This window comes from Entelurus aequoreus, linkage group LG04, assembly GCF_033978785.1.
Source record: "Entelurus aequoreus isolate RoL-2023_Sb linkage group LG04, RoL_Eaeq_v1.1, whole genome shotgun sequence".
Classification (NCBI taxonomy): domain Eukaryota; kingdom Metazoa; phylum Chordata; class Actinopteri; order Syngnathiformes; family Syngnathidae; genus Entelurus; species Entelurus aequoreus.
The window spans coordinates 10,043,091-10,056,344 of NC_084734.1; the positions used below are offsets into that span (position 1 = coordinate 10,043,091).

At 43.0% G+C, this 13,254-nt stretch overlaps 1 protein-coding gene across 2 annotated transcripts in view; it reads left to right on the forward strand.

The window, feature by feature from the left end:
• pola2 (polymerase (DNA directed), alpha 2) overlaps window positions 1-13,254 on the forward strand; it is a 31,304-nt gene that overhangs the window by 5,170 nt on the left and 12,880 nt on the right. For both annotated transcript variants that reach the window (XM_062044184.1, XM_062044185.1), the window contains exons 2-8: window positions 395-519; window positions 586-671; window positions 1,097-1,154; window positions 2,434-2,543; window positions 8,944-9,143; window positions 9,226-9,314; window positions 12,973-13,125. In XM_062044184.1, the coding sequence (XP_061900168.1) occupies window positions 395-519; window positions 586-671; window positions 1,097-1,154; window positions 2,434-2,543; window positions 8,944-9,143; window positions 9,226-9,314; window positions 12,973-13,125 (821 nt within the window). The remainder of the gene's footprint in view (window positions 1-394; window positions 520-585; window positions 672-1,096; window positions 1,155-2,433; window positions 2,544-8,943; window positions 9,144-9,225; window positions 9,315-12,972; window positions 13,126-13,254) is intronic.

The following is a 13,254-nucleotide window of genomic DNA, read 5'->3' on the forward strand; positions in this document are numbered from 1 at the left end:
AGCGGTGTACAGGGTGAACAGAAGAGGGGCCAGCACCGTTCCCTGCGGTGCTCCGGTGCTGCTGATCACAGTGTCAGATGTGATGTCCTTCAGTCTGACGTACTGTGGCCTATCGGTGAGGTAGTCTGAAATCCAGGCAACCAGGCAGGGGTCCACTCGCATTCTGTCCAGCTTGTCCTGGAGAAGGCGGGGCTGGATAGTATTAAATGGTATGGTATGGTATGGTATCTCCTCAGTGGTGGTGCAGTGTGCGTACAACAGTAAGTATCGTTGTGGTGTTTACCTTGCAATGTGTTGTTTATGGTGTCTCCTCAGTGGTGGCGCAGTGTGTGTACAACAGTAAGTATCGTTGTGGTGTTTACCTTGCAATGTGTTGTTTATGGTGTCTCCTCAGTGGTGGCGCAGTGTGTGTGCAACAGGATGCCAGCAGACCAGTGGGTGTTGGAGTGGGTTGCCTACAGCACCACCAAGAATGGACTGGTGCTCTCTGTGGACTCCCTGGATCAATTTGAACACGATGTAATGGCAACCCTGAGCTGCTGTCATCCAGCATGTACACAGTCAGTCATGTTCTTGTCTGGGCAGGTGTTGAACAAGAGGACTGCATCCAAGCAGAGCTTCAAGAGGGAAGAGCGAAACAGACCCCGAGACATCCACACAATAAATGACATGTAAGAACCATCAAACACTACTTTTTCAATGTTGCTTCACACACTCTGTCGTCCATCCATCCATCCATTTTCTACCGCTTGTCCCATTTGGGGTCGCGGGGGGTGCTGGAGCCTATCTCGGCTGCATTCGGGCGGAAGGCGGGGTACACCCTGGACAAGTCGCCACCTCATCGCAGGGCCAACACAGATAGACAGACAACATTCACACACTAGGGCCAATTTAGTGTTGCCAATCAACCTATCCCCAGGTGCATGTCTTTGGAGGTGGGAGGAAGCCGGAGTACCCGGAGAGAACCCACGCAGTCACGGGGAGAACATGCAAACTCCACACAGAAAGACCCCGAGCCCGGGATTGAACCCAGGACTACTCAGGACCTTGGTATTGTGAGGCACATGCACTAACCCCTGTGCTGTCGTCCTGTCAGAATAAAAGCAGAAGAAGAGGAGGATGATCTACTTGACTGCTACTCTACTCCTGCAAAGGTATGTTGTCATCACAATGATCCTGGGATTATTAGCTGTCCTTCTACCGTATTTTTCGGACTATAAGTCGCAGTTTTTTCCATAGTTTGGCCGGGGGGTGCGACTTATACTCAGGAGCGATTTATGTGTGAAATTATTTACACATTACCGTAAAATATCAAATAATATTATTTAGCTCATTCACGTAAGAGACTAGACCAGTGGTTCTTAACCTGGGTTTGATGGAACCCTAGGGGTTCGGTGAGTCGGCCTCAAGGGTTCCGCGGAGCCTCCGCCACGGAGGTAAAGACACATTCGACTTATCGTGTAAATAAAAACTTCTCCCTATCGGCGTATTATGGATACCTCCAAACAATGTTCCCTTTAATTTTACCATCTGATTTGCAGGTTTTTTGATTGATCGATTGAAACTTTTACAAGTAGATTGCAAAGGAAGAGAATACATTATATGAAACAGTACAGTTTACACAGTACAGTACATATTCCGTACAATTGACCACTAAATGGTAACACCCCAATAAGTTTTTCAACTTGTTTAAGTCGGGGTCCACGTTAATCAATTCATGGTAAGGTGTGTAATTTGTTGTGAGTTCATGCACTGTGTTGGTTTTGTTCTTTGAACAAGGTGATGTTCATGTATGGTTCATTTTGTAAAAAAAACATAACTTTTTCTTGAATTTGAAAAAAATAACATTTTATTTTTCACTAAAGAAGGGTTCGGTGAATGCACATATGAAACTGGTGGGGTTCTGTACCTCCAACAAGGTTAAGAACCACTGGACTAGACGTATAAGATTTCATGGGATTTAGCGATTAGGAGTGACAGATTGTTTGGTTCTATATTGTTGTTCTATATGTTATAGTTATTTGAATGACTCTTACCATAATATGTTACGTTAACATACCAGGCACGTTCTCAGTTGGTTATTTATGAGTCATATAACGTACACTTATTCAGCCTGTTATGTATGAGTCATATAACGTACACTTATTCAGCCTGTTGTTCACTATTCTTTATTTATTTTAAATTGCCTTTCAAATGTCTATTCTTGGTGTTGGCTTTTATCAAATACATTTCCCCCAAAAATGTTACTTATACTCCAGTGCGACTTATATATGTTTTTTTCCTTCTTTATTATGCATTTTCGGCCGGTGCGACTTATACTCCTAAAAATACGGTATTCACAAGTATTTTGCTTCCCTTCCTGTGTGTGTGTGTGTGTGTGTGTGTGTGTGTGTGTGTGTGTGTGTGTGTGTGTGTGTGTGTTTGTACGTGCAGGGTTCCCAAAAACGTGCACTAACCACTCCAGAAAACCCTCACTCAAAGAGGACCTCAGCTTTGTTGGGCAGTCCAGGCGTCCTCTTGTCTCCTTCCTGCTTCTCTCCAAGGTACCACAAACATTTTTCATTATCAAAGCTTGTTTTGCATAAAGGTCCAGTTTGCAACACAGTTACACAAGCAGCGCCAATTTAGGGCACCCGAAAGTGCTTGAAAATGGTCAACACATAGGATATTCTACATAGTGTAGTATTTGCAATACTAAAGTATTACTGTTGACAGTAAACAATGCACATTAATAGAGATGAAGTTGGTGGTATGAAACAGCACTTTCTTTAACCTCATCTTTTTTTAAATGTGATCTGATCCAATAATCCTTCTGTATTTGTTCAAATGTTCTGTACTTAGGGTGACTCTGCAAAACTGACATCTATACCAGCTCTTTGAAGGGTTTTTAGGAACAAACACAGCACAACATCAATTCAGCACCAGCGCACTTGAGTCAAGGCCAAAAAGAAAGCCTGCTGTCTTTAAAGACAAAAATGAGCCAGTCTTTCCTCTTTTTCTTTTTACTCCTATAAGCCTGCGGATTTGCAGCTTCCTGTTTGCCCTCCCTCCGCTTCCTCCCATACACTGGGATGTAACGGTATTGTAGATACTAGGGGTGTAACGGTACACAAAAATTCCGGTTCGGTACGTACCTCGGTTTAGAGGTCACGGTTCAGTTCATTTTTCGGTACAGTAAGAAAACAACAAAATATAAATTTTTGGGTTATTTATTTACCAAATTTGTAAACAATGGCTTTATCCTTTTAACATTGGGAACACTAATAATTCTACCTACGTTAAACAACATTAAACTGCCTCAAATTGTTGCTCAGATTAAATAAAATGACAAAACTTTTCTTCTACATATAAAAAGTGCAGCATTAAACAGTTTCAAGTCAACTCATCATGCTTAATTTATTACAGCATTTGGGAAGCCTGTAGTGGATTTTTATTATGTAAACGTTATATTTTTATCAACATGTGATAGCAGGGACCCTGCCATTCAAAACTAGGCTGCTCCATTACTAATGATTAATGTAACTATAGCTGAAAAAATAGTACAATAGCAATAGGAGAGACTATTCATCCCTGAACACCATGGAGTTCACGTAGGTTTAATGATGCAGTTACATTATTATATCAACTATCAGAGACAGAAACTCTTCATTTAACATAATGTCCTGTTTTGCTGCTTCAACACAGAAAAAGGTAAAGTGAAATAACAGACAGACAGGGCTTTGCTGTCCGTAACACACACACACACCGCAAAATGAGCTAACGTTACGCTAAAAGCTAATTAGCCTTCACCTCACGCCAGGACTGCGAGCGAGCTGAGCTGCCGTTTAGGTTTCTAGAACGTCAACGGGCTCATAGTGATGTTACTAGTAGTTGACTGGGAGGTGTTTATTATCATTTGGGGAGAGTACGCTGCCTTATGCTCACCTGCTAAACACCTACCTGCTTGACGCTGGAGCACTGATTCCATGCGCTCTGAATACGCACTGCTGATTGGTTGTTACCGCTCTGAATACGCACTGCTGATTGGCTATTACCGCTCTGTGTGTAACCAATCAGATGGTTGTGTGGTTGGGACAATGCTGGGTGCTGTGTAGAGTACTGACAGAGACGTAAGCAGAACGCGGAGCAGCTTGTTAAGACTTTAGCTTTTGGCTACTTAATATGTTCGTGTGGAAACTCGTTCGGTACACCTCCGAACCGAACCGAAACCCCCGTACCGAAACGGTTCAATACAAATACACGTACCGTTACACCGCTAGTAGATACCCATTTCCAAATCTTATCAATAATGCAGTGACGTGCAAATAATGAAACTCCCGTGCAATATAGTCTTTTATGGCACTATTGTGGATCTGAAATGAAACTACATCTCCCAGAATCCTTTGCACAGCGCAGGACCGCCATTTGGGGGCGTGGAGCGCTGTGAAGGAGACATGAAGTAGGGTTGGACTATTAATCAAATTTTGATTTCGATTTCAATTATGGCTTCTCACGATTATGAAAATGAAAATAATCGGGGGGGAAATGGATTAATGGTGCATGTGAATTGTGGAGCTTTTAATGGTGGAAGAGAGCAAATGAGTGAGAAACAAGAAAGTCTACTAGAAGTCTGAGATGTTGCTACTTCTTGTGTGACACAACACTAGTGTGTCTAATCACTAATCTCATCAAAAAAGTAAGTCCTATAGGATTTCAGCGTTCACATAACCACGGACAGAGTCGCATAATTGGCCAATAGAATGGAATCTGCTGTTAAACGCAAAATAATATCAGGGAAATGAAGATAAATGTAAGTGAAATGTTGTCATTGTGAGAAGGAGAGGGAAGCAGGGAACCATCCAAGCTGTGTACAGCAAGGATGGTTCCCTGCTGACTTCAAGTGAGGAAGTCGTAGGGCGTTGGAAAGAGCACTTTGAGGAACTCCTGAACCCGACTACATCAGACACACCCTCCCTGACAGGAGAGGAACCTGAGGATGATGTGGGATCGACGTCGATCTCTCGGAGTGAAGTCACTGAGGTAGTTGAACAACTCCACAGTGGCAAAGCTCCGGGGTTTGACGAGATCCGTCCAGAAAGGCTGAAGGCTCTGGGTGTTGAGGGGCTGTCTTGGTTGATACGCCTTTTCAACATTGCGTGGAAGTCTGGGACAGTGCAGAGGGAGTGGCAGACTGGGGTTGTGGTTCCCCTATTCAAAAAGGGGGACCAGAGGGTGTGTGCTAATTACAGGGGTATCACACTACTCAGCGTCCCTGGGAAAGTCTACGCCAGGGGTGTCAAAGTCAAATGGACGGAGGGCCAAATAAAAAATTTAGCTACAAGCCGAGGGCCGGACTGTTCGAATGTTCATTGAAAAATTTTTAAATGACGCATATAGTCTAGTGAACCTAATTGAACCTACTGAAAACCTAACAAATATATTCCAATATGATCAGATAAATAAAGCAATATTTTCTTATGGCTCTGTCAGTAATCTTTAATTTTCAACAGACACAAAAGACAAATTTCCTTTATATAAAAATCCCCATAACATGAACATTAAATGAAAGAAACCGGTATTCAAGGCACCATCAGTAGCCTATATTTTCTATTTTAGCAAAAGTGGGCTAAATTTACTTCAAAGAAAAAAACAATAATAGCAATTTTCTATCATCCACTCAACTGAAATATTTTTAAAATATAATTAAATTGAAATACAATAAAATAAAGTGCAAAAATCTATAAATCAAAAACAACACTTTGTTTAAGGAGAAGTAACATGCAGTGAAAACAAATATTAAACTTTAACTTTTAAACTTGAATTGAGTAAAAACTCTAAATATGTGATTGCACAGTAATGTTCACATTAAACCCCCCTCCTCCCTCCGTGGGAGGGAGGCGAGTTGGGTGCCCGAAACCCCCCGCTGGTTTCGGCCCGCCCCTTGGCGCGCGTGGCACGGCGGGCTCCGCGACCCGACGGCTGGCCCTCGTGGCTTGACGGCGGGCGCGTCCCGACGGGCCGCGCGTAGGGGTCAAACGCAGAAGTCTCAGGGCCTCGTGGTGAGGGGGTGGCCTGCGGGTTTCGGCCCGCTTGACCCCCCCGCTCCGCTTGGCGCGCGCGGCACATGACGGGTTCCGCCACCGACGCTCGGGCTGCAGCCCGACGGTGGTGCGGGCCCGGCGGTGACGCGCGGTTTGGGGAAACAAAGCAGAAGTCTCAGGGCCTCGGGGCCGGGTTTCGGCCCGCCCCCTTGGCGCGCGTGGCACGGCGGGCTCCGCGACTGACGGCCGGGCTGCAGGCCTTCGGCCGGCAGGCGCGTCCCGGCGGGCCGCTCGCCCCCTTTCGGAACCTTGGACCGGCATCCGCTTGGTGCGTGTAAAAGATCTGCGGTCTAAAAAAAAAAAAAAAAAAAAAAAAAAGATCTGCGGTCTGCGGGCCGGTTCTAATAATAAATCAAGATCATCCCAAGGGCCGTAAAAAACCTTCTCGCGGGCCGGATATGGCCCGCGGGCCTTGACTCTGACATATGTGGTCTACGCCGAGGTACTGGAAAGGAGGGTCCGGCCGATAGTCGAACCTCAGATTCAAGAGGAGCAATGTGGATTCCGTCCTGGTCGTGGAACAACTGACCAGCTCTTTATTCTTACGAGAATCCTGGAGAGGGCTTGGGAGTATGCCTATCCAGTCTACATGTGCTTTGTGGATTTTGAGAAGGCGTATGACCGGGTCCCCCGGGAGATCCTGTGGGAGGTGCTGAGGGAGTACCGGGTGAGGGGGACCCTGCTGAGGGCCATCCAATCTCTGTACAACCAAAGCAAGAGTTGTGTCCGGGTGCTTGGATGTAAGTCGGATCCGTTTCCAGTGGGGGTTGGTCTCCGCCAGGGCTGCGCTCTGTCACCTATCCTGTTTGTGATTTTCATGGACAGGATTTCTAGGCAGAGTCGTGACCGTGGCGGAGAGGGTATACGTCTCGGGGGGCTAAAGGTTGCGTCACTGCTGTTTGCAGATGATGTGGTCCTGATGGCACCTTAGGTTCGTGACCTTCAGCTCTCACTGGATCGGTTCGCAGCCGAGTGTTCAGCGGCTGGAATGAGGATTAGCATCTCCAAATCTGAGGCCATGGTTCTCAGCAGGAAACCGATGATTTGTACAGTCCAGGTAGAGAACGAGACCCTGTCCCAGGTGGAGGAGTTTAAGTATCTCGGGGTCTTGTTCACGAGTGAAGGAAAGATGGAGAAGGAAATCAGCTTGAGAATGGGGGCAGCTGGGGCAGTATTGCAGTCTTTCTGCCGCACTGTTGTGACCAAACGAGAGCTGAGCCAGAAGCTATGTAGCTATGGTGACAAGCCTAAGTGTAATTATTGTAGCTATGGTGACAACCCTAAGTGTAATTATTGTAGCTATGGTGACAAGCCTAAGTGTAATTATTGTAGCTATGGTGACAAGCCTAAGTGTAATTATTGTAGCTATGGTGACAAGCCTAAGTGTAATTATTGTAGCTATGGTCACAAGCCTAAGTGTAATTATTGTAGCTATGGTGACAAGCCTAAGTGTAATTATTGTAGCTATGGTGACAAGCCTAAGTGTAATTATTGTAGCTATGGTGACAAGCCTAAGTGTAATTATTGTAGCTATGGTCACAAGCCTAAGTGTAATTATTGTAGCTATGGTGACAAGCCTAAGTGTAATTATTGTAGCTATGGTGATAAGCCTAAGTGTAATTATTGTAGCTATGGTGACAACCCTAAGTGTAATTATTGTAGCTATGGTGACAAGCCTAAGTGTAATTATTGTAGCTATGGTGACAAGCCTAAGTGTAATTATTGTAGCTATGGTGACAACCCTAAGTGTAATTATTGTAGCTATGGTGACAAGCCTAAGTGTAATTATTGTAGCTATGGTGACAAGCCTAAGTGTAATTATTGTAGCTATGGTCACAAGCCTAAGTGTAATTATTGTAGCTATGGTGACAAGCCTAAGTGTAATTATTGTAGCTATGGTGACAAGCCTAAGTGTAATTATTGTAGGTATGGTGACAAGCCTAAGTGTAATTATTGTAGCTATGGTGACAAGCCTAAGTGTAATTATTGTAGCTATGGTGACAAGGCCAAGTGTAATTATTGTAGCTATGGTGACAAGCCTAAGTGTAATTATTGTAGCTATGGTGACAAGCCCAAGTGTAATTATTGTAGCTATGGTGACAAGCCCAAGTGTAATTATTGTAGCTATGGTGACAAGCCTAAGTGTAATTATTGTAGCTATGGTGACAAGCCTAAGTGTAATTATTGTAGCTATGGTGACAAGCCTAAGTGTAATTATTGTAGCTATGGTGACAAGCCTAAGTGTAATTATTGTAGCTATGGTGACAATCCTAAGTGTAATTATTGTAGCTATGGTGACAAGCCTAAGTGTATTATTGTAGCTATGGTGACAAGCCTAAGTGTAATTATTGTAGCTATGATGACAACCCTAAGTGTAATTATTGTAGCTATGGTGAGAAGCCTAAGTGTAATTATTGTAGCTATGGTGACAAGCCTAAGTGTAATTATTGTAGCTATGGTGACAACCCTAAGTGTAATTATTGTAGCTATGGTGACAAGCCTAAGTGTAATTATTGTAGCTATGGTGACAAGCCTAAGTGTAATTATTGTAGCTATGGTGACAAGCCTAAGTGTAATTATTGTAGCTATGGTGACAAGCCTAAGTGTAATTATTGTATCTATGGTGACAAGCCTAAGTGTAATTATTGTAGCTATGGTGACAAGCCTAAGTGTAATTATTGTAGCTATGGTGACAAGCCTAAGTGTAATTATTGTAGCTATGGTGACCAGCCCAAGTGTAATTATTGTAGCTATGGTGACAAGCCTAAGTGTAATTATTGTAGCTATGGTGACAACCCTAAGTGTAATTATTGTAGCTGTGGTGACAATCCTAAGTGTGATAAACACTTTCTTGCCCCTGCAGCAGCACTCCCTCCCAGAAGTACAGCCAGCGTGGAGGCAAGGGAGAGGTGGTGGTGTCCTTTGGGGCGGTGCAGGGCACTCGCTGGGCGGGCAGGAAGTCTGCTGGTGCTAACATTCAGGTGAATGTGCTGGAAGGACCAGAAGACTCCCTGCACTGCAGCTACAAGTACATGTTCCAGAGACTGCGTGATGTACGCAACGGTGAGAGGAGAAGCTGACACACACACACACACACACACACACACACACACAGCGTCCATATATTTATGTTCTTCTTCTGCAGTGTTGACGGAGAAGATAGAGGACCTGGGAGAAGAACTGCGATCTCACTTCAGCATTGAAGAGTTCTCTCCTGTGTCACTGCCAGCACAGGTGCAGCAGAACCTCACACTACCAGTGGTTTCACTTTCAATCTAATATATAGTATTTAACAATGGCAAATGCAAAACCATTTTGTGTATTTATCATCCCCATGACTTTCCAAAAATTTGAATTCAAAGAAGATATTTTTTTTAATTTGAGACTTTACTGACATATTTTGCCTTAGTTACGTCAGTGTATATCACCATATATGGTCAAGGTTTATCCGTAGAGCTTTGCGCGAGGCCGCCGTTTTTTTCAAGTTGTACTCAATAAGTCCCTTATTTTTCTCCATTCTCTTGTTGCGGGGCAGACTGGCTCGTACATGCACATGCATCCTCCACTGTGGGCATTTCTAATACAAAGTAGCATTGAGGTCTGTCAGGAGACTCCATATAGAAGCGCTAAAAAGCACAACATGGCTGACGGGGTGGAGATGAAGTGGACGGGGGCTTGCCCTGGAGGAGGTCTGCGCCACCTAAATAAAACCACCCAGTCTTCACAGTCAGAAAGTGACTTGAAGATGATGTGTAAAACATCATCTATGCAACATTTTTAGCAAAGAAGCACCATGACATGTTATGTAGACCACAAGGAAGTCTTTTACATTTAGAAAACAAATCTTAATATGACTCCTTTCACGCTTAATTGGAAAGACCTTTGCACCAACAAATACTGTAACACCTGAACTAGGGCTGGGCGATATGGCCTTTTTTAAATATCTCGATATTTTTAGGCCATATCGCGATACACGATATATATCTCGATATTTTGCCTTAGCCTTGAATGAACACTTGATGCATATAATCACAGCAGTATGATGATTCTATGTGTCTACTAGGGATGATACTCGAAACCGGTTTTCCCGGTTGTTCGATAAGAAAAGAACCAAGTCCTCGGACTCGAATCCCTTTTTGAGAACTGGTACCCGTTATCGAGACCACTATAGTAAAGAAAAAGAGTTGGTTCTTTATTCGAATCCCTGGGAACGAATCCTGTCCCGACCAGAAATGCTCCGTGTGACATCACAAGAAATGACGTCACGTAGCTCAGTCATTAGGTGCAGATAGCGAAAGCAGGAAAAACAATGGACCGGAAAAAGCGCTCCAAGGTGTAATAAAGTTCAAAACAAAAGGTATAATCCAATGAATAACTTTACTGAGAGATTAGAGCAGGGTAAAAACACATGACGAACACTTTTACGACCAACCGGAAACATAGCAACCAGACTAGCAACGCACCTCCTTTGCGGCAGCTGGCGCAACGTTCTTAAAGCAACCGCAGCACATACATATATATATACAACATATATCTCCCTTTTTTAACTTTTGTTTTTCTTTCCTTGTAAACAAAACAAAATCACACTGTATATGTGTTGTCTGTCTAATTATAAATAATGCAGACGAGGCGTGTTGGCTGAGTTTTTGACGTTTACTTTCACAGCGTGCTCATAACCTCATTCTTAGCTGCCAGGTGGCGGCATGCAACAACACTTTTTGGGGCTACCGCGAATGCTCGTCACTCCCGTTGCATGCTGGGTAGCGTAGTTGTTATATTCCCTAGCTCATAACATCACATCTTTCCCCCTATAAAGAAATAATGCTAACTCAATATAGTGTATTTCTTTTTTTAGCTTTAACTTTTCATTTTTTAGCATTGTAACCACATTTGCAAACAACTTTTCTTTTCATAGAATTTTCTTTCAAAAAAAAAATAAAGTGCAAAAATGTCAACGCATCATAACAAACAGTTATGTCAACACTTTAAAAAAAAAAAAAAAATGTTTTAAACAACTCGAAAAAAACAAGAGTTCTTAACAACTCTCAATCAGCCTCTTAGGTGGCTGAACATGTCTCTTAGGTCTAGACCGTCTCTCAACAGCAGGTGACGCGGACACTGCTGTCAGTCCTTGGTCAGCAAGGTCAGGCTCTGTGTCAGCAAGTTCTGCAGGTCCAGCTGAGTCCTGTTGAGCCTTTTCCTGAGTAATAGCTGTAGTTAGTATGTTCCAATAGCAGCAGAAGTGCACTTCTTGGAGAGCTGTATTATTTTCAGTTTTGTGCCCAAGGGACTGATTTTATTTAACACTATATTATTATTTATACACCAATCGTGATCACAGAGACCGGTTGTTTTTGTGTTACTGTATATATTTATTTTTCTGAAAAATCCCACTTAATATACTTTGGGTAACAGTCAATATTTATTTTTTTTATTTTTTTAGGGGGGTAACAGTCAATATTTATTTATTTATTAGATTAAATTTTTTTCTTATATAATAAAAGTGAGCTTTTGTTAAACCAAATATTGTGTTTTTTTCCCCATATACAACAACCTATCTGGACTCGATAAGAGAATCGATAAGGAATCTGTTCGATAAGAGGATTTCATAATAGGCTCGAACTCGATAATTTCTTATCAAACATCATCCCTAGTGTCTACATTAAAACATTCTTCTTCATACTGCATTAATATATGCTCATTCTAATTCAATTGACCAAAAGTGTATTAATTAAATAGTTATTAAGCAGTGGCACAAACATTCATGTCATTTCCAAAACAGAAAGTGCAAGATTGTCAGAGACATTTTAAAACAAGCTATTAGTGCACTTTTGTATGGTGACAACCCTAAGTGTAATTATTGTAGCTATGGTGACAAGCCTAAGTGTAATTATTGTAGCTATGGTGACAAGCCTAAGTGTAATTATTGTAGCTATGGTGACAAGCCTAAGTGTAATTATTGTAGCTATGGTGACATATCAAAACAACACTAAATTAAAGTGCACTTTTTGTACAGAACGCCACTACAATAGTTTGAAACAAATAAAGTGCACTTTTGTGCATGATGTCACACAAGATATTTCAATAAGTGTCAAATAAAAATGAGCTGCATAATAGGGAATCAAATAGTGTTCGTCCTTCGCTATGTGGTACGTTCCTGTGGACATTCTCTCCTTTTGTTGTTGACTATTTTTTTCATACGGTGTTGATGTGGAAATGTTTGCCTTGGCATTTTGATGGTGTGGGCGTGTGGCACCGAACGGAGATGTTGACATGCAGAGTAAGCACTCCTCATTCTCGAGCAGGGGACTTTTCAAATGATGCTATATATTAGCAGTAATGCAACTTTTTGTAGCAACACTTTTGTCCCACACTTGACAAATTACGGTTGTCTGTTCGACATATTCCCACTTGCAGCCAAACCACCGCCAGACGATGGACCCCCTGTTGTTTTTCTTGGGAATTAATTCTTCCTTCATTTGTTACCAGATTCGCACCTTCTTTCTCTCGTATTACCACTCGCACCACAGCTGACGTTACCCATGCTGCTACCTCTCTGCTCCGCGAGGGCGTATACGTATGTGACGTATGACGTGACAGTATGTGACGTATGTAAGAAGGTGCGCTTGCTGTCTGTGAGAAGGAGACACAAGAAGGAGTGGGAAGAGCCTGTCGTGTAATGTCAGCAGCTAAAAGCAACTGCATGAGAATGTATACTCGAATATCACGATATAGTCATTTTCTATATCGCACAGAGACAAACCCGCGATATATCGAGTATATTCGAACATTCTCATGCTTGTAAAGGCTGCTGTTGGATATTTCTCTAGCACAATAATATGCTGAGCCTGCTTAATGACATTTAAAATCTATATATTTGTGTTTTTGGCAGGACTCGGTGTGTGTTGTGGGCCAGGTGTGCTGTGACTGTAATGGGAGACTGAATGCTCAGTCGGTTGTGTTGGAAGCGGGACCAGAGCAAGGTGCTCAGCAAGTACGCCTGGACTTGTCAGAGCTCCAAGAGTACTCCCTGTTTCCTGGCCAAGTGAGTCGCTGTGGCGTCTTTTAAAGGGTGTTTTGATAGAAATGCTCCAGCGGTGGTTTCTCCTTTGCCTGTGCGCTGAGTGTGTGCGCAGCAGGTTGGATGGACCACCAAGAGGAATTGAGTATGCCA